This window comes from Felis catus, chromosome E2 (assembly GCF_018350175.1).
Source record: "Felis catus isolate Fca126 chromosome E2, F.catus_Fca126_mat1.0, whole genome shotgun sequence".
In the NCBI taxonomy this organism is placed as follows: Eukaryota; Metazoa; Chordata; class Mammalia; order Carnivora; family Felidae; genus Felis; species Felis catus.
Genome location: NC_058382.1, coordinates 2844928 through 2869919, shown reverse-complemented (window position 1 = coordinate 2869919; position 24992 = coordinate 2844928). Strand labels below are relative to the sequence as shown.

The window sequence follows — 24992 nt, the reverse complement described above, 5'->3', positions numbered from 1 at the left end:
TCTGCAAACATAGAGAAAAACATGTCTGAGGAAATGATTCTGTTCACTGACGAGGCTTTACAGAATGTTCTGAGTAGGCTTTATTCATTTTCTTTATCTGAATATAAGACATTTTATCACTTTAGGTATCAAAAGGGCTTACAACTAAGTAAGTTTGTTACATGGGGGTAGGACATAGTTTCTCAGTTCTCACCCACACCCTTAATAGGTGTGGTCTGAGTAATATAACCTCTGCCTGGGTGGGAAATTCCAACTTCTGCTCGGATGAAATAAAAATAAACCAGATCAGAGAGGCATGGTGGGTGTGCCCAAGGGGTGAGGGTAGGAGAGAGTGTCCAGTGGAGGGCCAGGGGTTTGTGCATTTCCCACCAGAAGGGGGCGTCCTTTGTAACCTTTGGAGGCCCAAAGACAGAAGCAGCCAACAGGAGAGAATCTGGAACCCAACAATGGCTTTGCTTTCGAACTTCTGCAGAGTTCTAGAAAGGATGGCTTGAGGTAGCTAGAGGGAGAGACTTTACTCACTCATTGAGCTGTTATTGGCAGAGCTTTGGCTATCTGCTTTGACTATCTACACACTTTTTAAAAAATGCTTTTTTTTTTTGAGAGACACTGCAAATGGGGGAGGGGCAGAGAGAGAGGGAGACACAGAATCCGAAGCAGGCTCCAGGCTCTGGGCTGTCAACACAGAGCCTGACGCGGGGCTCGAACCCACAAACCGTGAGATCATGACCTGAGCCAAAGTTGGACACAACCTACTGAGCCACCCAGGCGCCCCGGAACACTTTTGTTACAAGTCAACTCTCCCCTGTAGGAGGGCTGGTAGACTTGATCTTCAGTACCCAGACTGGAGTCATGTGTTTACGTAAAATAAAGCATAGTCTGATACTCCAAGCATGGTTGGCCAACACCCTCTATGAAAGTCCAAATAGAAGATGTCTTTGGGGGCGCCTGGGTGGCTCAGTCGGTTGACCGACTGAGGACAAACACTGCATGATTCCACTTGAATGGGGTATCTAAAAGAGACCCAAGGAAGCAGAGTAGATTGGTGGTTTCTGAGGGTTGGGGGAAGGGCAAGGATGGTGTTACTGTTCTGGGGATATAAACTTGTGGTTATGCAGGATGAGTGAGTTCTAGGGCTATGCTGTGCAACGTTGTGTCTACAGTTAACAACACTGTATTGTGCACTGAAGACTTTGTTAAGGGTACAGGTGTCATCTTAAGTGTTCTTATCACAGTAATAAAAAGAAAGACATTCCTAAGATCTAACTTCTGCCTTTTCCATCCCTGGCGAGTTATTCGAGAATACTCATCAGTTTCCTCATCTATAGATGCTCCCCATTGTAGGTGCTGTTGTGGAAGTTTAAGAACTTGCACAAGATGATGGGAGAGCAGAAGTCAGATATTCAGATCAGGAGAGAGTGGCTCCTGTGGGAGAAGATTGCCCACAAAAGCCCGGCGGTTATATCATACAGGCGTATGTAATTAGTAGTGTCATCAGAAAATCCATCAGTCAGCAGCCGTCAGCAATGCCTGAAGGAAGATTGCTCACACCTGAGGTGGAGAGAACACGCCTAAATGGTTTCCCATCACCTCCAGAGTGTAGGCGATCAAGAGTCATGCCAGCCAATGGGGAAGGAGAGATTTTATGGCCAATCAAAGTTCAGGCACAGACTTTTAGTGTGGCTTCCACAGCTGTTCTTTGATGGAGACCAGCCAGGAGGACCAGGGGCCAGATTGGGTGAGGACGTCTTCTCCTAGATCTTTCTTTTTTCCTTCGTTTCCCCCTTTCAGCACTTAGTGTAGATCTGGCGTGCATAAAGAGCCAGGTAGAGGGGTACCAGAAATGCTCAAGCCCTGTTCCCTAGTTTTGGCAAGGATGTACCAATGTGACAAACATTTTAGGTCACAGAGAAGTTGTCTATCCCCCCCCCCCCAACTCTAGGTGACAGAACGGGACTCTTCAGGCTGACCCGGGGCCCCCTGTATTTCTAAAATGTAACCGGGGACATGGAGAATTGGAGGACCTCATGTATCAGATAACTAAGGAGAAAGGGGGAAAACACCAGAGAGCTATTTCTCAGACTCGGTTGGTCTGTCAGTTCTGACTTGTGAGATGCACATGACCTGGGGAGAGATATGAAAAACAGAATTTTAGCAAGGGGGATTTATGAAAGAGGGAGGAAACTCTGGGTGCCCCAGAGTTTATTTTATTTTATGTTTTTAATTTATTTTGAGAAAGAGAAAGCGAGCAGGGGCGGGGCAGAGAGCGGGAGAGAGAATCCCAAGCAGACTCTTGGGAGTCAGTGCAGAGCCTGACTCATCGCTTGATCTCAGGAACTGTGAGATCATGACCTGAGCCGAAATCAAGAGTCTGACATAGTCGTATGCTTAACCCACTGAGCCACCCAGGTGCCCCAGCAGGATTATCAATAATTTTAAGCCACTCTCAACTGCAGATTTATCTCTGTAATCACATCATTCTCCCTCAGGTACTACTTATTCCTTGTCTTTGAAGAATTTTTTTCTCTCTGGAGATTTCCAAGTTCACAACCCCAGGGCAAGATGGCTGAATCCTTTTTTTCGGACTTTGGCTTATTGTGGTACCTGGAGGAGCTCAGAAAGGAAGAGTTCTGGAAATTTAAGGAACTCCTCAAGCAAGAACCTCTGCAACTTGAGCTCAAGCCAATCCCATGGACCGAGTTAAAGAAGGCTTCAAGAGAAGATGTAGCAAAGCTGTTGGGCAAACACTACCCAGGAAAGCAGGCATGGGAGCTGACACTGAACCTGTTTCTACAGATTGAGCGGCGTGACCTCTGGACAAAGGCTCAGGAAGAGATCAGAAGTAAGTGTAAGAGGATGAAGGGGGCAGGGACCCGTGGAAGAAGCTTGGTTCACTGGAACCTTGTGAGAATGAAGGGGATAGTATTAAATTAGTGGTTGCTCTCCATCAGTTGAGAATGCATTGTGGATCAAGGGAGCCTTGGAGGTCATGGAATTGTAAGGCAACTCTGGCCATGCATGGGCCAGTGATGGCCTGTGGGCGGGTAGTGTCCTGTTCATCTAAGGGGTGTCTCCCTATTTTCCTGTCAGGAGCTGAGCCCGTGCTCTTACGAGGGATGCTCCGGGTCGGGTGTTCATCACCAGGTGTCCTGAGATAGAGTTGCATTATGGTAGTTGACTGTCCTTTTGAGTAGACCTGCTCCAGGGATGAGGCAGAATCCTAACATTAGGAAATAATCAGAGACAGCTTATGTCCCCGGCACTACTGTAAGTGCTACTGATGCCTAATATCTTTTTATTCCCACCACTATCCTGAGGTTTACAAATGGAAAAACCATGGTCCCAACAGCATTTCCTCATGTTAGATGACTTTTTCAGCAGGGACAGGTCTGACTTGACATCAGTTATTTTTTTTAATTCTTTTTTATTTTTATTTGTTAACATTTATTCATTTTTGAGAGACAGGGAGAGACTTGAGAGACAGGGCGTGAGCAGGGGAGGGGCAGACAGAGAGGGAGACACAGAATCCGAAGCAGGCTCCAGGCTCCGAGCTGTCAGCACAGAGCCCGACGTGGGGCTTGAACTCATGAACCTCGAGATCATGACCTGAGCCAAAGTTGGACGCTTAACCAACTGAGCCACCCATGTGCCCCCAAATCAGTTATTTTTTAAAAAAATATAATTTGTCAAATTGGTTTCCATACAACACTCAGTGCTCATCCCAACAGGTGCCCTCCTCAATGCCCTTCACCCACTTTCCCCTCTTCCCCACCAGCACCCCCCATCCACCCTCAGTTTGTTCTCTGTCTTTAAGAGTCTCTTATGGTTTGTCTCCCTCCCTCTCTGTAACTTTTTTCCCCCCTTTTCCTCCCCCATGGTCTTCTGTTAAGTTTCTCAAGATCCACATATGAATGAAAACATGTGATATCTTTCTCTGACTTATTTCACTTAGCATAATACCCTTCAGTTCCATCCATGTTGCTGCAAATGGCCAGATTTCATTCTTTCTCATTGCCAAGTAGTATTCCATTGTATATATAAATCACATCTTTATCCATTCATCAGCTGATGGACATTTAGGCTCTTGCCATAATTTATCCATAAAGAACTCACCAAACTCCATGCCTGAAAAGCAAATAATCCAGTGAAGAAATGGGCAGAAGACATGAACAGTCACTTTTCCAAATCAGTTATTTTTTGACTCATTGATGGCTCATTTACACCCTCTGCTGGAAGGATACTCTTTAAAAAAAAAAAAGAGAAACAAAATGTCAGACATTTTTAAAAAAAAGTATTTCTTTAAACAAAATTTTTTTTTTCAACGTTTATTTATTTTTGGGACAGAGAGAGACAGAGCATGAATGGGGGAGGGGCAGAGAGAGAGGGAGACACAGAATCAGAAACAGGCTCCAGGCTCCGAGCCATCAGCCCAGAGCCTGACGTGGGGCTCGAACTCACGGACCGCGAGATCCTGACCTGGCTGAAGTCGGACGCTTAACCGACTGCGCCACCCAGGCGCCCCAGTATTTCTTTTTTTAAAAAAGTTTATTTATTTATTTTGAGAGAGACTGAGACAGCACGTGCGAAGAAGGGGCAGAGGGAGAGAGAGAATCCCAAGCAGGTTTCGCACCATCAGTGCAGGGCCCCTCGTGGGACTTGAACTCACAAACCATGAAATCATGACCTGAACCAAAACCAAGAATCAGTCGCTTAACTGAGCCACCCAGGTGCCTCCAGACAAGTAATTTTTTTTTCATTTTTTTTTCAATGTTTATTTATTTTTGGGACAGAGAGAGACAGAGCATGAACGGGGGAGGGGCAGAGAGAGAGGGAGACACAGAATCGGAAACAGGCTCCAGGCTCCGAGCCATCAGTCCAGAGCCCGACGCGGGGCTTGAACTCACGGACCGCGAGATCGTGACCTGGCTGAGGTCGGACGCTTAACCGACTGCGCCACCCAGGCGCCCCATTTTTTTTCATTTTTAAAAAATTTATTTTTTTAAAATTTACATCCAAGTTAGTTAATATATAGTGCAATAATGACTTCAGGAATAGAATCCATTGATTCGCTACCTACATATAATACCCAGTGCTCATCACATCAAGTGCCCTCCTTTTTTTTATTTTTAAATTTTTAAAAAATGTTTTTATTTGTTTTTGAAGGAGAGAGACAGAGCATGAGTGGGGGAGGAGCAGAGAGAGAGGGAGACACAGAATTCGAAGCAGGCTCCAGGCTCTGAGCCGTCAGCACAGAGCCCGATGCAGGGCTTGAACCCACAAACTGTGAGATCATGACCTGAGCTGAAGCCAGATGCTCATCCGACTGAGCCACCCAGGCGCCCCTCAAGTGCTCTCCTTAATGCCCATCACTCAATTAGCCCATCTCCCCACTCACCCCTCCTCCAGCAACCCTCAGTTTGTTTTCTGTATTTAAGAGTCTCTTATGGTTTGTCCTCCTCCCTGTTTTTATATTATTTTTGCTTCCCTTCCCTTATGTTCATCTGTTGTATTTCTTTTTAAAAAATTTTTTTTTTAACGTTTATTTATTTTTGAGACAGAGAGAGACAGAGCATGAATGGGGGAGGGTCACAGAGAGAGGGAGACACAGAATCTGAAACAGGCTCCAGGCTCTGAGTGGTCAGCACAGAGCCCGACGCAGGGCTCGAACCCACGGACCATGAGATCATGACCTGAGCTGAAGTCAGATGCTTAACCGACTGAGCCACCCAGGTGCCCCATCTGTTGTATTTCTTAAATCCCACATATGAATGAAATCATATAATATGTATCTTTCTCTGAGTGACTAATTTTGCTTAGCATAATCCACTTTACTTCCATCCATGTTTTTGCAAATGGCAAGATTTCATTCTTTTTGATTGCTGAATAATACTCCATTGTGTGTGTGTATGTGTGTGTGTGTGTATATACACCACACACATATACACCACATTTTCTTTATCCATTCATCCATTGATGGACATTTGGGCTCTTTCCATACTTTGGCTATTGCCGGAAAAGTCATTGTTTTAAAATTTACCTTTGATACAGTAACTCAAAGTTGCAGGATGCTTTGCCCAATTTTACATGTTATTCTCTCATTGATTTTTATCTACTTGTGGGAGTAGACTTCCTATTCTGGTAAGTAAGCCAAGATTCAGATGGATTATAATAGTCCTAAAATCTCACGATGCAAAGTAGTTGAACCAAGGCATGTCTGCCGGGTTGCGGACCCATCACGCAGTGGCTGGACTGTCAATTGCCACGGCAATTCCTAGGCAGCAAGCTGCTGTTGGACCAGCGTGCCACATGTCCATAAATGTGGTCCGTGAGGACAGAATGAGCCCAGATGGATTTAGAAGATTCATTGCTCCCTGAATAACAGGAAATGAGATTTATGTTCACATTAGTTCTTCTTGTCCTTTGAGTCTCCCTGTGGGTGCGGAGGGAGGGTTTGGAGGTGGGCTTAGATAGATCTGAGACATAGTTGAGGAGTCTGGAGAGTCAGACATCCCGACCTTACCTAACACCCGTTGACAGCCCTGCCCTCTGCCCTCCAGGGACTGACACTAGCTTTATTACCCTGGCAAGTCTCCAGGGAGTGAGAGACATGTCTAAATTTCTCCAGAGGGGAAAGAAACATCCATTTTTATTGTGAAAACATTTTTAATTATTACTTTTTAAAGTTTGTTTATTTTGAGAGAGAGAGAGAGCGCAAGCAGAGGGGGAGCAGAGAGGGGAGTGGGTGGAGAGAGAGAATCCCAAGCAGATTCCGCAATGTCAGTGCAGAGCCTGATATGGGGCTTGAACTCACTAACTGTGAGATCATGACCTGAGCCGAAATCAAGAGTCAGATCCCTTCTTTTTTCTTTTCGTGCAAAAAGGTGATTTTATTAAAGCACGGGGACAGGACCCATGGGCAGGAAGAGATGCACTATAAGTGTGTGTGTGGGGGCACTATTGATGGAGTCCAGGGAGATAAAGTCTAGGGGGAGTTTCCAAAGAGACTGTCACATGCTACAGACTTACTGGAGGCCTAGCTGTTGTCAAGCTAAGGTTGTTTTTCTCTCTAGCAAGGCATTAACATTGAGACAGTAGGGAGTTCCTGGACTTTAGGCTATGATGGGATTGCCTTTTTCTGGTAAACTGGTGGAGACTGTTATCAGTTTCACCATTGGTTTTTTGTCCTTTCTTGTTTTGGGGTAGCTGGGAGTGTCCAAGGAATATCACCTATGTCCCACCTGGGGGAGGGCAGTGCTATCTTGTGTTTTCCCTCAGCCTGCTTTACACTCTCTCGACCTTTAAATCTTTAAGGTTGTTGAAGGTAGAAGCTCTCATCTTCCATAGCTTCTTCCTGCTGAGTAGGGGCATAGAAAGAGTCAGATCCTTAACCGACTGAGCTACCCACATGCCTTGAAACACCTGATTTTAGAAACAAATCTTCCTTTGCCCCAGAGAGAGGAAGGGCCATTGCTACATTCCAAGAATGTTATCTAGTCCTACATCCTTGGACAAAACCATCAGTGCCCTTTGCTTGGAAAACATGCAGAAGAACCTCCCCTACTGTGGTGTAGATTTCTCCGATGCAGGCTATGGTCCTTGACCACATTTGTCATTTTATTTAACCTCTTGTAATGTGTTGCCTTGAACATGGAAGGTACATCGTAAGGGTGGGTTGGAAGAATGATGATTCAGGGGTGCGTTTCTGAAATTAACCTGCAGTCAGCATGGCAGAACAGAAATAGCTTAGACCTTATGGTTTCAAATCAGACAGATGTGCGACAGGCACCTGACCCTAATAGTTATTCACTAGCACAAATTAATCAAGAGACACATTCTGCCTCTCTGATTTTTTTGGGTAAAGTGGGAGTAGAACAAATCTCGATGGGTTGTTGACATGAAAGACATAGTAACCATAGTAACATTCTCAGCCCTGGTTCCTGGCAGACACTCAGTAAATGATAGTGGTTATGGGATTCTTCACTGGGGAGATTTTGAATGTGACTCTGAAGCATTCACACAATATATTGCCTTGTAGCTCTGAGATAGACTTCTGGTTTGGGCTAGGTGCTTACATGGACGTGATTTGAGATAGCTTATGGTCCTAATAAAAACTAAGTTAATTAGCCTGGCCATCCATGGACATACCGTAGTCTTCATACAGGTGGTCAAGTAAATCTCTAGGGATCATTCTGGGTGTCAAAGAATGAGTGCACTTTTTAAAAAACATTTTTAACTATCTGGTATTCTACCCCTGTCTACTCAGATAAACCAAACCCATACAGAAATCACATGAGAGAAAAATTCCGTCTCATATGGGAGAAAGAAACCTGCCTTCCAGTTCCCAGTGATTTCTATAAAGAAACCACAAAGAATGAGTATGAAACCCTGAAGGCTGCATATCCTGCCAGCCAGGCTGGAGAGCCCACACCCACGGTGGTCTTGCAAGGTCCAGAAGGGATTGGCAAAACCACCCTTTTGAGGAAAGCCGTACTGGAATGGGCAGAGGGCAACCTTTGGAAGGACAGATTTGCATTTATCTTCTTCCTCAATGGCTGTGAAATGAACGCCATTGCAGAGACCAGCTTAGTGGAGCTCATCTCCAGGGACTGGCCTCAGTCTTCAGAGCCGGTCGAGGACATTTTTTCCCAGCCAGAGAGAATCCTGTTCATCATGGACGGCTTTGAGGAACTCAAGTTTGATTTGGAGATTACGACTCAGCTGTGCGATGACCAGAAGCAGCGGAAGCCAATGCAGATTATCGTGAGGAGTTTGCTGCAGAGAAAAATGCTTCCAAAGTCTTCTCTTCTTGTTGCATTGGGAACAGTGGGCATGAGAAGATATTATTTCCTGTTGCAGCATCCAAAATACATAGTCCTCCCAGGATTCTCTCATCATGAAAGGAAGCTGTATTTCTACCATTTCTTTCGCGAGAGGAGCAAAGCCATGAAAGCCTTCAGTTTTGTGAGGGACAATGTCCCGCTCTGTATGTTCTGCCATAATCCTCTTGTATGCTGGCTGGTCTGTACTTGTATGAAATGGCAGCTGGAGAAAGGAAAAGACCTCGAGGTTGCGTCCGAAAGCACCACTTCTTTGTATGCATCCTTTTTAATTAACGTATTCAAGTCAAGAAATGAAAACTGTCCCCCCAAGCAGAGCAGAGCCCGACTGAAAGGCCTGTGTACCTTGGCTGCAGAGGGAATATGGACGCGCACATTTGTGTTTCGCCACGGGGACCTCAGGAGGAGTGGGGTATCTGAGTCCGATACCTTGATGTGGGTGGGTATGAGACTCCTTCTCAAGAATGGCCACTGTTTTACCTTCAAGCATTTGTGCATCCAAGAGTTTTGTGCCGCCATGTTCTATCTGCTCAGACAACCCGAGGACAATCCTGACCCGGCCATTGGAAGTGTGACCCAGCTTGTGACAGCAGGTGTGAGTCGGGTCCAGAGCCACTTGTCCCAGATGATAACATTCTTGTTTGGAGTTTCAACTGGAAAAATAACCAACATGCTGGAGACATCCTTTGGCTTTCTCCTGTCCAAAGAGATAAGGCAGGAAATAACCCAGTGCCTTAAAAGTTTAAGTCAGTGTGACACCAATCAGGTTGTGGTGAATTTCCAGGAATTGTTCAGCGGTTTGTTTGAGACCCATGAGAAAGAGTTTGTAAGGCAAGTGATGGATTTCTTCGAGGAAGTTGATATTTACATTGGTAACATTGAAGAATTGGTAATATCAGCATTCTGTATGAAACATTGCCAAAATTTGCAGAAACTTCACCTGTCTATAGAAAATGTCTTTTCAGATGACTCTGGATCCATCACAAAGTGAGTCCCTCTATTAATCACCCCTGTCCCCACCCTACACACACCATACTTGTATCTTGTTTTAGTTCCCAATGGGTCCTCCATGGATGTTTACATTGAAAAAACATGGCTTTTGCAATCAGAGATTTTTCATGGTCACAGTTTTGGTTTTTAGTTTTTAAATTGAGGTATAATTGACATATAACATTATATTAGTGTCAAGTGAACAACTTCATGATTCAGTATTTTTTTATTTTTATTTATTTTTTTTTTTAATTTTTTTCAACGTTTTTATTTATTTTTGGGACAGAGAGAGACAGAGCATGAACGGGGGAGGGGCAGAGAGAGAGGGAGACACAGAATCGGAAACAGGCTCCAGGCTCCGAGCCATCAGCCCAGAGCCTGACGCGGGGCTCGAACTCACGGACCGCGAGATCGTGACCTGGTTGAAGTCGGACACTTAACCGACTGCGCCACCCAAGTGCCCCTATTTTTATTTTTTTTTAAGTTTATTTATTTACTGAGAGAGAGAGAGAGAGAGTTGGGGGCGGGAGGGCAGAGAGAGAGAGGGGTGGGGAGAGAGAATCCCAAGCAGGCTCGCACTGTCAGCACAGAGACCAACACGGGGCTCAAACGCATGAACTGCAACATCGTGACCAGAGCCTGAATCAAGAGTCAGATGCTTAACCAACTGAGCCACCCAGGCACCCCATAATTCAGTATTTTTTAAAAAACATTTTAAATGTTTATTTATTTTTGAGAGAGAGAGAGCACAAGCAGGGGAGGGGCAGAGAAAGAGGGTGACAGATATCCAAAACAGGCTCTGCACTGACAGCAGATAGTCTGACACAGGGCTTGAACTACAAACCACAAGATCATGACCTGAGCTGAAGTCAGACGCTTAACCCACTGAGCCATCAGGTGCCCCTCAGTAATTTTTTATGTTGCAAAATGATCACCTCAATATGTCTAGTTAACAGCTGTCACCACACATAGTTACAAAAATTTTTCTTGTGATGAGAACTTTTTAATTTTTAAATTTCTTATTTTTTAAACAATAAATAAAAAAATATTTATCTATTTTTGAGAGAGAGAGCAAGAGTGAGAGCAGGGGAGGGACAGAGAGAGAGGGAGACACAGAATCTGAAGAAGGCTCCAGGCTCCAAGCTGTCAGCACAGAGCCTGATGTGGGGCTTGAACCTGTGAACTCTGAGATCATAACCTGAGCTGAAGTTGGATGCTTAACTGACTGAGCCATCTAGGCACAACTTACTCTTATTTTTATTTTTTAAAGTTTATTTATTTTTGAGAGAGAGAGGAGAGAGAGAGAATCCCAAGCAGGTTCTGCACTGTCAGCACAAAGCCCAATGCGGGGCTTGGACTCCCCAACCTTGAGATCATGATTGAGCTGAAACTAAGAGACGCTTAACCTACTGTGCCACCCAGGTGCCCAGGTGCACTTTTTAAAAGTGAACTCTACACCTCACATGGGGCTCAAACTCACCACCCCAAGGTCAAGAGTTGCACACTCTATGGAATGAGCCAGCCAGGTGCCCCATGATGAGAACTTTTAAGATCTGCTCTCTTAGCAACTTCTAAAAATGTAATACAGTATTATTAAGTGTAGTCACACCCATGCTGTACATTACATCTCCATGGCTTTATTTTGTACCCTTATGTTCATATTTTTGGATGTAGTTTCCTGTTTTACTGATGGGTCACCAAATCTCAACCTTCATTCATACAACAGTCAGGTATTGTTGCCTAAGAAAAGGAGGCTGAATAAGACTGAATAGCTTGTCTAGGGTCATTTAGCTAATAAGTGGTTCAAATGGGGTTTGATTCCCATTGCTCTGGCCTCAGGGTCCTTTCCTTAGCCACTTGACCTGTTAACTCAGCCAACCTGGCCTTCCCTCTCCTTGTTCAGGCCCGGGTGTCTTTTGGGGAGCTTTGGAGGCTCTGGGGATGGTGTTCTGCCTGTTCTGAGAATGTGTTGAGTTGCACTGAGCCACTGGAGAGGCATGGTCTTTGTTCTCCCACAGTGACGAGGAGAAGCTCTCCTTCTGGAAGGACCTTTGTTCTGTGTTCACGGCCAACAAGAACTTTCAGATGTTAGATCTGGACAATTGTATGTTTGACGAGCCCTCCCTGGAAATTCTCTGGAAAGCCCTGGCTCATCCTGTTTGTAAACTCCAAAAGTTCGGGTAGGTTGGATGTTGACCTGTAAACAACTGAGTTTCGTCCTTTCTACTCTGGAGTTTTTGGGAAATACCAATGCACAGAGCTGCAATCCAATGGCTCAAGAAAAATTTGGGGAGCACTTTCCTTGATAACAATATTTTATTGACAAGAAGCAACTGTGAGCAAACTGGGGGACTTTAGGATTGAACATGGTCAACAGCGTAGGTCCCCAGCCACTATAGGTCAGTTTCTATGCACAAATGGGGAAGTGCTTTGTTTTCTGGGGTGGGTGGCCACCATTGGTTCCTCCTTCTTTTTTTAATGTTTATTTACTTGAGAGAGAGAGAGAGAGAGAGAGAGAGACCGTGAGTGAGTGGAGGGCGCAGAGAGAGAGAGAGAGGGAGACACAGAATTAATTACAAGTAGGCTCCAGGCTCTGAGCTGTCAGCACAGAGCCCGATGTGGGGCTTGAACTCATGGACAGCGAGATCATGACCTGAACTGAAGTCAGACACTTAACTGACTGAGCCACCCAGGCGCCCCAAAACCTTAGTTTTTAAACGAATGGATCCTTTCCTTGGGAAACATGGTTCTTGGAGAGTTAACTCAAATACGTGCATCCCCGTTGTATGTCAAGCTCCGGCCTGGACCTGTGGGTGCAAAGATGCACAAGCATCATGTCCCCATCCTGACGGTGCTTAGAATTTAATATGGGATGAGTTTGGTTCACTCCCTTCCAGTATGGACGGTGGTGTGTGGGCATGCAGGGACTAGCAAGAAAGGAGAGAACCGAGCAGCTGAGCCTCTGTGTTTGTCTGCTGTCTGAAAACCCTGGGTAGAGAGAATTTACAGGTGGCAGTAACGGGATATCTACAAACAGTGTTGTGAGCCTAAGCATGGTAGACAGGTGGGAGGAATTGTGTAAGACGTATCTTCCTTTGTGCTTGGACTCTGCTGCATGAGTTTCTACATTTTTTCTAGGTATAATTTTGCATCTTATGTTGGAAATGGCCCAGACTTCTTTGAGGCCATTCTTCACAACCCTTATCTGAAATGCCTGAACCTGCATGGCACTAGACTCTCCCTTATGAACGTCAGGCAGCTGTGTGAGACGCTGAAGCACCCCGTGTGCATCGTGGAACAGCTGATGTGAGTCTTGGCTTGTCCGCACACAGTGATGTTTCTTGTCCAGCATGAAATTTTCCGTGGAATGTGCCCATTTCTTTCCTGCATCAGTCTTTTGTCTCTTACATGGTAAATTTCCCATCTCAGCCTCTCCAGACCTCAGAAGAGCGATCTTCAGACCTCCCAGAAGGCTTGTTACAGCTTTCCCTCCTTTGGTAGTCATTTGGATTACTTCTTGCGGACACCTTACGTTCCTCTTCTTGGTTCTGTCGTCAACCACCTGTGCCAAAACCAAAACTCCATTTTTTCCCCCTGAAGATGTTCATAGACACTTAAAATGAGAAATCATATCAATGACCACAAGTGTACTTATGTCAATCTGGTAGGTGACAACATGGAAGCCAGAGGGAAAGCATTTTGCCTCATTTCTTCCTCTTGAAAATTATCTGGGATGCCCCTACCTACCATAGTTGGGTGGTTTCTAGACAGGATCAATCCACTTTTTTAGCAGAAAGAAAAAGGGGGGTGTAATTGAGAACCAACTCATTAAACCCACCTGGAGAATATGCTCTTCTCTCCCCTGCTTCAGAGTCTCTTCTTTGCTGGAAAAGTTGCAAATGTAATTGACAGATTCACATACACTTACTTGGTTAACTGTAACTTGGTTGAGATCCATCAGGAGAGAGAGGTGCATTCCGTGCATGAGTTGTTTGAACACACAGGCTTTCTGTAGATCCTTTTCCTCATTTGAACTCTTTCCATATCATGACTTTTTTTTTTCTACTCTAGCTCTCTCTAGTGATGGGGAACTTAGAAAATTCCTGAGTATTTTGCTCCATTTCATGTTAGGCCATTTGCACAGGGTTTTAATATTCCACATTAGCATAAGAATTGGGGAGCAGATCTAGGAAACCAGGGGTCATTTGTAGACATTTACTGAGGGAAACTTTGCCTCTTTGGGGCAGACCATTTGTAATCTTGACTTCAGTTTGGTATTAGGGGTGGGAGGTCCCCCAAATCAGGTTCCCCCCAGACCATTAGTTCTCAACAGAGGGCAGTTTTTTCTCTTAGGAAATGTCAGCATCTGGACATTTTTAATGATCATCATTGCCTTGGAAGGATGCTATAGGCATGTAGTGGGTGGAGGTCAGGGGTGCTACTCTTAGCATCTAATAACATCCAGGACAGGTCTCACAACAAAGAATTTTCAAGTTCAAAATGTCAATAGTGCTGAGATTGAGAAAGCTGCTCTAGCCTATGGTATGTCCTATTTTTAAAAAAATATTTTTTTATTTTTAAGTCATCTCTACACCCACCAGGGGGCTTGAATTCACAACCCTGAGATCAACAACTGCATTCTCCACCAATTGAGCCAACCAGGTGCCCCCACAAGATGCTCTTTTCACCTGCATTAAGGCTCAGACCAGGGCTTCTCAACCTTAGAACTATTGACAGATAATCAGATTTATTGAGCTCCAGATCATTCTTTGCTGTGGGGGGAGGGGCTGTCCACAGCAATGTAGGATGTTGAACAGTATCCCTGGCCTCCATACTAGCATCTACTAGATGCTAGTAGCACCCCTCTCCCTAGTTGTGAGAACCAACAATTTCTCCAGACACTGACAAATGTCCCCCTGGGGTAAAAAATCATGGCCCTGTTGAGAACCACTGGCTCTGATTTTTTTTTTTTTAATTTACATCCAAATTAGTTAGCATATAGTACAACAACAATTTCAGGAGTAGATTCCTTAATGCCCCTTAACCATTTAGCCCATCCTCCCTCCCACAACCCCTCAGTAACCCTCTGTTTGTTCTCCATATTTGAGAGTCTCTTCTGTTTTGTCCCCCTCCCTCTTTCAGTATTATTTTTGCTTCCCTTCCCTTATGTTCATCTGTTCTGTGTCTTAAAGTCCTCATATGAGTGAATTCATATGATGTTTGTCTTTCTCTGACTGACTAATTTCGCTTAGCATAATACCCTCCAGTTCCGTCCATGTAGTTGCAAATGGCAAGATTTCACTCTTATTGATTGCTGAGTAATACTCCATTGTATATATATACCACATCTTCTTTATCCATTCATCCATTGATGGACATTTGGACTCTTTCCATACTTTGGCTATTGTTGATGGTGTTGATAAAAACATTGGGGTGCGTGTGTCCCTCTGAAACAACATTTCTGTATCCCTTGGGTAAATACCTAGTAGTGCAATTGCTGGGTCATAGGGTAGTTCTATTTTTAATTTTTTGAGGAACCTCCATTCTGTTTTTCAGAGTGGCTGCACCAGTTTGCATTCCCTTGCATTCTCTTGGAAAAGAGATCCTCTTTCTCTGCATCCTCACCAACATCTGTTGTTGTCTGAGTTGTTAATGTTAGGCATTCTGACAGGTGTGAGGTGGTATCTCAATGCGATTTTGATTTGTATTTCCCTGATGATGAGTGATGTTGAGCAGTTTTTCATGTGTTGGTTGCCCATCTGGATGTCGTCTTTGGAGAAGTGTCTCTTCATGTCTTTTGTCCATTTCTTCACTGGATTATTTGTTTTTTGGGTGTTGAGTTTGATAAGTTCTTTTTAGATTTTGGATGCTAACCCTTTATCTGATCTGTTATTTGCAAATATCTTCTCCCATTTCATTGGTTGCCTTTTAGTTTTGCTGATTGTTTCCAGATTTTTTTCCTAACTTCAGTGGAAAGCAATAGGGATAAATAAATAGAGTCATGTAATTACACTTGTGCTTTTATTTTTATTTTATTAAAAAAAAATTTTAAATACTTCTTTATTTTTGAGAGAGAGACACACAGAATTTGATTGGGGAGGGGGAGAGAGAGAGGGAGACACAGAATCTGAAGCAGCCTGCAGACTCTGAGCTATCAGCACAGGGCCCCATGTGGGGCTCGAACTCATGAACAGTGAGATCATGACCTGAGTCAAAGTCGGATGCTTAACCGACTGAGCCAAGCAGGGGTCCTGCCACATTTGTGCTTTTCAAGTCTGGAATGTAGATGGTGGATTTGCTGGTGTAAGACTGGAAGCTGGGATATGGTCCATGGCTGCTCAAAGCCTGTGGTCACATCCTGCAACATGTGTCTCACATGCAGGTTGGGGAGGTGTGACATCACAGCAAAAGCTTGCGACGATATTGCCTCGGTCCTGGTCTGCAACAAGAATCTGAAGCTTCTCTCCCTGGTGGAAAACCCTCTGAGGAATGAAGGCGTGCTGATGCTGTGTGATGCCCTGAAGCACCCAGACTGTGCCCTGGAGACACTGCTGTGAGTCCATCTGGGGAAAGTGGGCTCTGGGGAGACTGTGGACGTGTACATGTGGACCCATCAATAGTGGAGGCAATCAACTGCTCACTGAGGGAGACTGCAGAACGCAGAGTCTATAGTCAGACCTGCCTCTCCATGCCTCAGTTGCCCTGTCAGTAAAATGGAGCTAGTACAACACCTCCTCCATAGCGGCACCATGAGGTTGAATTTGAGAGTTGGAGACCCACCCTTAGGTACCTCGTGTCTACTTGAGAGCCCAGTAGATCCTGGTTATTGTGAACAAGGACCATGCCTTAGATACAATTGGTGCTGGGGAGAGGGAGTGTGTAAACATCTAAGACAAGGCATTCATTTGGTCCGTTTTAGGAGCAAGGTTTGCACGTTCTAGGTTATTACTGCGGCCCTCCAGAGCTGCCATTTCTCTCATGCTGCAAATATGCACAGTGGAGTGCTTCCTCTGTGGTGGGCAGTTGGCCAGGGCAGCGGTAGAGTGGGACCCCTGTTTGCCCAGTGAGGCCACATGGGAAACTTAGTGTTAAATCAGGTGGAATGTCGTGGTGCTTCCACGTGGGGGCAGGTGCAAGAACGTCAAATCCGTGGGTGTGCATGAGCAACCCAGAAACAGCTGTGTTGTGTGTGTACACACATGCATGTATGTGTGCACATAGGCCTGTGCATCTCACACACACACACACACACACACACACACACACACACACACCCACAGTGGCATCTAAGACAGGAAAGGGAAAGAATACTACCACTGAGATGACATTCTAGACTGTATAGGAAAATCAACAGTGAAATATGTTCCAGGAACATTAAACACTAAAACCAAACCATGAAAGAAAGAAAGAACCCCCCCCCCCCAACTTTGATCTATAAAGATTAGAATGAAAAACCATCGGGGGTATGAAAGAAATGACATATTGGAAGGTGGAAAGATTTGGCTATGAAATAAGTAGCTGATGTTATACAATGAATAGAATTAACATGTATTTGATGACCAGCAATTAAAATGGGCTGTATTTTTCTTTCTTAAAAAAATTTTTTTTAATGTTTATTTATTCTCAAGAGAGAGACAGACAGAGACAGAGTGTGAGTGGGGGAGGGGCAGAGAGAGAGGGAGACACAGAATCTGAAGTAGGCTCCAGGCCCTAAACTATTGGCGCAGAGCCCAATGCAGGGCTCGAACTCACAAACTGTGAGGTCATGACCTGAGCCAAAGTCCGATGCTTAACAGACTGAGCCACCCAGGTGCCTCTCAAATGGGCTGTATTTTTCTAAAGGGTTCTTCAAGATCCATCACTTAACACGGTTTTTTTGTTTGTTTATTTGTTTGTTTTTACACCATAATCAGTATTCCTTAAAAATAGGTGGAATTTGGGTCATCTGGGTGGCTCATTTGATTGAGCATCTGACTTTGGATCTCAGCTCTGGTCTTGATCTCAGGGTTGTGAGTTCAGGCCCTGTGCTGGGCTCCATGCTGAGCGTGAAGCCTATTTAAGAAAGAAAAAGTGGAAGTTAAGAAACAAAGCAAACAAACGAATGAAAAAAGAGAGAAATGCCAGACTCTTTTTTTTTTTAATGTTTATTTATTTTTGAGACAGAGAGAGACAGAGCATGAACGGGGGAGGGGCAGAGAGAGAGGGAGACACAGAATCGGAAACAGGCTCCAGGCTCCGAGCCATCAGCCCAGAGCCCGACGCGGGGCTCGAACTCACGGACCGTGAGATCGTGACCTGGCTGAAGTCGGACGCTTAACCGACTGCGCCACCCAGGCGCCCCGAGAAAATGCCAGACTCTTAAAAAAATATTTGTTTATTTTTGAGAAAGAGTGAGAGCATGCACACAAGTGAGTAGAGAAGGGGCAGAGAGGGAGACACAGAATCCAAAGCAGGCTCCAGGCTCTGAGCTGTTAGCACAGAGCCCGACAGAGCACTTGAATTCACAAACCATGAATTTATGACCTGAGCCAAGGTTGGACGCTTAACTGACTGAGCCACCCAGGTGCCCCCAGATTCTTAAATACTGGGAACAAATTGGTTGTTGCCAGAAGGGAGGTAGGTGGCGGGATGGGTGAAATAATGAATTATGTGATGGGGATGAAGAATACATTTACCGTGATGCTCACTAAGTAATTAATATACAGAATTGTTGAATCATTTTATTGTACATCTGAGGCTATTATAACCCTGTATGTTAATTATACTTCAATAAAAAAAAACTTTTTTAATGAAAGACTGCTGAACATGTACAAATGTCACTAGCAATTTTAAAAGTAAAAATGTTGAACAAAATAATGCTCTTTATAACAAATGCTCAAAAATTTAAAATATATTCCACTTGGCCAGGATTCTGCCAAATGGACAAATTTATACAATAATTGGGAGTATTAATTTGTTGAGGTTTTTTGCAAAGTATGTTAGCAAATAAAGTGAAATGAAAAGTCTTAATAGTAAGCCTTAAAAAAGCATTAAAAAAAATTTGAGGCAAGGTAGTAATTCAATATAACTTAAAATGGCAGAAAGTATAAAGAATACAAGTGGAGATATTTGGGAAATATATACAGTAGTGAAGCCACTGGAGATTATCTTATGCAACCATTAACGTATTAATGAATTTTCAAAATACATATCAGTGAAGTTTCAAAATTCAAAATACTTATTTCATTGAAAAAAGTATGAAGTACGTGCCATTGGCTGATCTTTTTTTTAAAATTTTTTTTTCAACGTTTATTTATTTTTGGGACACAGAGAGACAGAGCACGAACGGGGGAGGGGCAGAGAGAGAGGGAGACACAGAATCAGAAACAGGCTCCAGGCTCCGAGCCATCAGCCCAGACCCTGACGCGGGGCTCAAACTCACGGACCGCGAGATCGTGACCTGGCTGAAGTCGGACGCTTAACCAACTGCACCACCCAGGCGCCCCAACCATTGGCTGATCTTAAACACGAGAAGATGGGAAGAAAAATCCATCATAGATGAGCAGTGTTTGTTTATCAGAGACTTGTGCTTGCTTCCTGCCAGAGGTCGTGCTCAGGGGTCCCCTGAAGCCCAGGCAAACAACCAGAGTGAGTGAGGGGCTGGGTGGAGGTGCTGGTGAGTTGGACAGTGCCTGCCCCTGCCACATGGGAGTTTCTGTCCCCCCCCCCCGTGTGTCTTTTGCTGCGTGACCACCTGCCACAGAGTTTCAGGTAGCTGGCTTGTCTGTGGGAGGTAGAGGTAGGAAATTCCCTGTGAAATCTCTTGGTTCTTCCATGTTGACCGCTAATTAAAAACAAAACAAAACATGTCAAACATAATAGCAACTAAATTCACTACATCCAGGGGTAACATTCACTCGTGAGCTGCTGGTGTCTTACGCTTCCCGCTGCTTTCCAAATTTCCAACAGTGGGTATAACCAGAGAAATCATCTTAAATACGATGTCATCCAGCACATTCCACCACATGATAAGCACAACAAGTCCCTAGAAGGGATGACTTTGGCTAAGGTCACCTAGCCGGTGGTGACCTGACTTGAAGCTGGAATCTGAGATTCTGTTGCCCAGTTTGGGACGCCCTATTCCAGATCCCACATTCTTGCTTCTGTGTTTGTGCAGCTGTTGGGTGTTCTAATTCTCTTACTTTTCTCAAGTGACTCTGGAGTATGAGGACTAACTTGCATGTGGCTTCATGAAAAGGTTACCAGTTGGAGCCTGAGTGGTTTGACAAGTTGAATGTGTGTGTGTGTGTGTGTGTGTGTGTGTGTGTGTGTGTGTGTGTGTCTTTGCAGGCTGATGTGCTGTGGCCTCACCTCTGTGGCCTGCGACTACCTCTCCCAAGCCCTTGTGTACAACACATCCCTGTCCGTGCTCGATCTGGAGTCAAATCTCCTGGAAGATAGTGGAGTGGCATCTCTTTGTGAGGCACTGAAGCATCCAAATTGCAACATCGAGCAGCTGTGGTAGGTCTGGCTATGATTTGCATGAATGTCAGAGTATCCTTTTTGGATATCAGCACCCTGGAAAGGAAACAGGAAGGGGGAACATCACAGGGTTTGCTGAAAAAAGCAAGGCCCTGCCTGATACTTGCAGGGGTGTCCAGTGGTACTCACGTGTGTCTTGACCAAAGAGCTTGACAGGTCTTGGGTAGGACACACTGCTCTGGAGTTGGGTCTCTGGCCTCAGGAAGGCCAGAAATGGAATCCCCTGTGCCTTAGGCTAGCCAATGAACATGTGAGGATGCCTCACCTCTCCTCCAGTGTGACGTGAGGATAATTATGTTTCCCATGTCAAAGAATTGAGGTGACCAGCGGGAATAGTGCACATAAAGAACTATTACCAATGGCTTACCCAAAATAAACAATCGATAAATGATGGCAGGAGGCATAGCATTATTGCTTCTACTAGGCACTGGAAACTCTTCTGGGTAGATAAGATGATGAATTAGTAAACGAAACACTCTAATATCTCTGTTTCCATGGAAGTCAATTTTATGGGGTCTCTCTCTCTCTCTCTCTCTCTCTCTCTCTCTCTCTCTCTCACACACACACACACACACACATGAGTGTGGGCTGCAAGTATGTGTGTATATATCATGGTTTATCAATCTTAGCACTATGACATTTGACCTGCATCATTCTTTATTGTGGGGACCAGCTGTCCTGTAGGATCTTTTATAGGATGTTTAGCACCATCTCTGGCTTCTACCCACTAGATGCTGTTATACCCTCTTTCCCAGTATGGCAGACCAACATTGTTTGTGGACATTGCCCAAAGTCCCCTGGGGCAGGAGGCAAGGACAAAAATCATTCCTGCTTGAGAACCACAGAAACACATACACACATATATCAGACAGATACATACATACATACACACACACATATATATATAACATATGTATGTCTAGGTATGTCCATACGTGTGTATGTGTCCATACAGACTTATGAATATATGCATACATTATATAAGACTTATGAACATATGTATACATATGTTGTGGGTGATAAATACTGTGGAGAGCTTGGAGGTAGGACAGAGACTGGGGACATGATGCTATATAAAATAGTGAGAAAGGTCCTCACCAAAGGTGATGTTAGTGCAGGGAGTTGAAGGCAGTGAGGGAGTAACCCCACTGATACTTGGGCTGGAGCATTCAACCAGCAAGAACAGGTACAGAGGCCCTGGGAGAGCAGAGACAGGCAGCAGAATCACAGCCCAGCATGTTGGGCAGGAAGGCGGAGGAAACATCACCATCGTCATCTCAGAAATACTCGGGGACATCTTCCTTCATATGCATAATTGAAAATAAGCTAAGCTGTGCAAGATGGGACCTCATGATTGTATCTCTTGGTGTGTATTTTCTCCCCAGGTTGTCGGATTGTTACCTTACTCCTCTTTGTTGCAAGCACCTCTCTGCTGTTCTTGTTTGCAATGAAAAACTAAAGACCCTGAAACTAGGGAGCAATGACATACAAGACGCCGGAGTCAAGGAATTATGTGAAGCTCTGAAGCATCCGAACTGTAAAGTAGAGACTCTTGGGTGAGCGTCACTGATTATCTTTATGAGAAGTCTTGCCCATTCCAAGAATAAGAAAGGCTGGAGGATTAGTGGTACTTAGGGGAAGCAGGTTTAAAACCATGTGTGTCTGGAATGATCTGATTAGCAAAATGCCATACTGTGAAGCCAGGGCTTACTCAACTTTGGCTCCATTGACATTTGGGACTGAGTAGTTCTTTGCTGTGGTGGGGAAGGGGCTGTCCTGTTCACTGTATGATGTTCAGCTGTATCCCTGGCTTCTTTCTACCTGAGAGATGCCAGCAGCACTGTCCAGGTGTGTCAGATGTCTTCACATGTTGCCACATGTCCCCCAGGGGACACAATGGCCCTGGTTGAGAACCAGTGGTCTAGACTCTAAAGTTTCCTGCTCAGAGGCGTGGAATTGGCATCTCACAGTGGTGTGCCTTCTGGCCTGCCAAAGCTGCTGTGTTTCCCTGTTGCAGGCTGGAAATATGTCACCTCACCACTGCCTGTTGTGAGGCCCTGGCCTCGGCCCTCACTGGCTGCAAATCACTGAGGAACCTGAACCTGGACTGGATTAGCTTGGACCATGATGGGGCAGTGGTGCTTTGTGAAGCCATGTGCCACCTGGACTGCACCCTGCAGCGGCTTGGGTGAGTGGACGCCATTTCCCTTGTTGGTGAGACACCTCAGAGTGAGTGAGGTTAGTCTACGGTAGGTTTTTCTCACTCTTGGCGTGACTGACATTTGGGTTGGAGGGTTCTTTGCTATGGGGGTATCCTGTGCATTGCAGGATGTTAAGCAGTGTCTCTGGCCTCTTCCTGCCCATTACGTGCCCGTAGCACCTTTCTCTGGTCATGATGATAAAAAGTGGAAACGTTGAGGTTGCTGAGAGCCACGATTTTAATTGTTCTCACCACAAAAAAGGAAATTATAATAATGTGACATGATGGATGTTGCTAACACTAAGTTGGCAATATATAGATGTATCAAACCAACGTTGTACATTTTAAGCTTATCCAATGTTATGTATCCATCGTATCTCAATAAAATAATAATTTGAAAATTAATAATTAATGAAAAAAGAATAGCTATGACATCCGTTCCCTGAAGTAAAACATAAATGTCTCCTGACCTTGTCACATGTCCTCTGAGAGGCAAAACTGCCCAGGTAAGAACTGCTACCTTCCTATAAACACCATCTCCTGCCTTGTATTGCCCGTAAAGATGTAACCTCATCGTGGACATGACAGATGGGTCTATAAAGGGCTGAGCAGTTTTGACCCAGAAGCACTTTCTTAGAAGAGTAGCAGTCAGTGTTATTCTGAACATGATATTTGCATGTACAGTGTATGTATTTGGCATCTGTAGAATGAATATTTGGGTCCCCTCCATATTCCAGGCCCCTGGATGATATGCTGATGAGGAACAGAATGATTCACAACCCCGTTCTGCACCTTCCTACCCTTTCTCCACTCATTCACAATGATTTTCCCAGTCACTTCTAGGAAAGAATGGATTGGGAAGCAGCACTGGGATGTAGAGAGGCAAACGATGATGCATGAAGTCAAGAAAATGTGGTTTCCATTTTCCCAGGCTGGACAAATCTGCATTTGATGAGGAGACTCAGATGCTACTGACTGCTGTGGAAGAGAAAAATCCCCACCTGACCATTTCCCACCAACTTTGGGTCAATGAAGAGTACAGGGTCAGGGGTGTGCTCTCTTGATGGGGAACACCTCAAGTAAATGTCTCACAAAGGCTTCTCCTTAGTCACAGTGGGTGTTCTCATCCTGACATACCCTGTCCTATAAACTGTAACTCATGGCTGTGGGGGCTGTGATTTCAGACCTGTCCCTTTACAGCGTCCTAGCGATGTGACAGTGGAATGTGACTCAGTTTATAAGTGTCAACTGTGCCTAAGTCCCCACCCCCATCCTTAAAATTCCCACCCTCCCTTGCAGTATTTAGAGGAATACATTAAATGGATAAACACTTTGGAAAGCATGACTTTATTTTCTTAGTGGGTGTCTTGGGATGGAGGTAGGCGCTTGGATTTGAAGGAACCATAATCCTCTGACAATTTTGACTTAGAAGTGATGGTAGAATGTGTCTATAGATTTTAGGTTTTATTTGCTGTCCCTACATCCAGCATCCACCCAAACTTTCCATTTTTAGTTTGTACAAATTGAGATTTGATCAGTTTTGTGGTCAAATAATAAAAATACATTTCCAAATCTTGACTTATCTTTTATTTTTATTTTTTCAAATATTTCTTTATTTTTTGGGAGAGTGCAAGCAGGGGAAGGGCAGAGAGAGGGGAACAGAGGATCTGAAGTGGGCTCTGTGCTGACAGGTTGACAACAGCAAGCCTGATGTGGGGCTTGAACTCATGAACTGTGAGATCATGACCTGAGTTGAGGTTGGATGCTCAACTGACTGAGCCACTCAGGTGCCCCTCTACATATCCTTTAGAATATGCTACTCCAACAGCTTTTTAAAAAAATTCAGTATTCTTCAGGCGCCTGGGTGACTCAGTTTGTTAATCTGACTCTTGATTTTAGCTCAGGTCATGATCTCACGGTTCATGAGATCTAGCCCTGTGTCAGGCTCTGCACTGACAGTGTGGAACCTGATTGGGATTCTCTCTCTCCCTCTCTCTCTCTGACCCTCTCCCTCCCTCTCAAAGTAAATAATAAACATAAAAGAAAATTCAGTATTCTTTTTTTCACTTGCATCTACAGACTTTAATTCAATGTTTTCTTTTTCAAATATACATAAATACATTGCTTAATTAAATATGGCCTAGTTTTCTGTCGCCTCTACCATAAATTATTCATGCCTTATTGACCCTATATAGAACTCAATTTTGGTTGAATATTAAAAATTTATTTATTTTTAATTTTTTTCAAATTTATTAAAAAATTTTTTTTTCATTTATTTATTTTTGAGAGAGTGAGACAAGCACAAGCAAGGGAGGGGAAGAGAGAGAAGGAGACACAGAATGTGAAGCAGGCTTCAGGCTCTGAGCAAGTGTTCAGCACAGAGCCCGACACGGGGCCTGAACCCACAAACTGCAAGATCATGACCTGAGCTGAAGTCGGTCACT

General features: G+C 44.5%; 1 protein-coding gene across 2 annotated transcripts; it reads left to right on the top strand.

Moving 5' to 3' along the window:
- Positions 1 to 1690: 1690 nt before the first annotated feature.
- NLRP9 (NLR family pyrin domain containing 9) lies at positions 1691 to 24075 on the top strand. 2 transcript variants are annotated; one of them, XM_019819093.3, is made up of 10 exons: positions 1691 to 1738; positions 2490 to 2842; positions 8264 to 9824; positions 11846 to 12007; positions 12966 to 13133; positions 16210 to 16380; positions 20157 to 20327; positions 21734 to 21904; positions 22366 to 22536; positions 23480 to 24075. In XM_019819093.3, the coding sequence occupies exons 2-10, from the start codon at positions 2563 to 2565 to the stop codon at positions 23610 to 23612; spliced, it is 2988 nt and encodes a 995-aa protein (XP_019674652.3). In that variant the 5' UTR covers positions 1691 to 1738; positions 2490 to 2562; the 3' UTR covers positions 23613 to 24075. The 2 variants fall into 2 exon arrangements, with proteins under 2 accessions (XP_019674652.3, XP_044902659.1); XM_045046724.1 differs by having other exon boundaries at positions 23382 to 24075.
- The last annotated feature ends 917 nt before the right edge of the window (positions 24076 to 24992 follow it).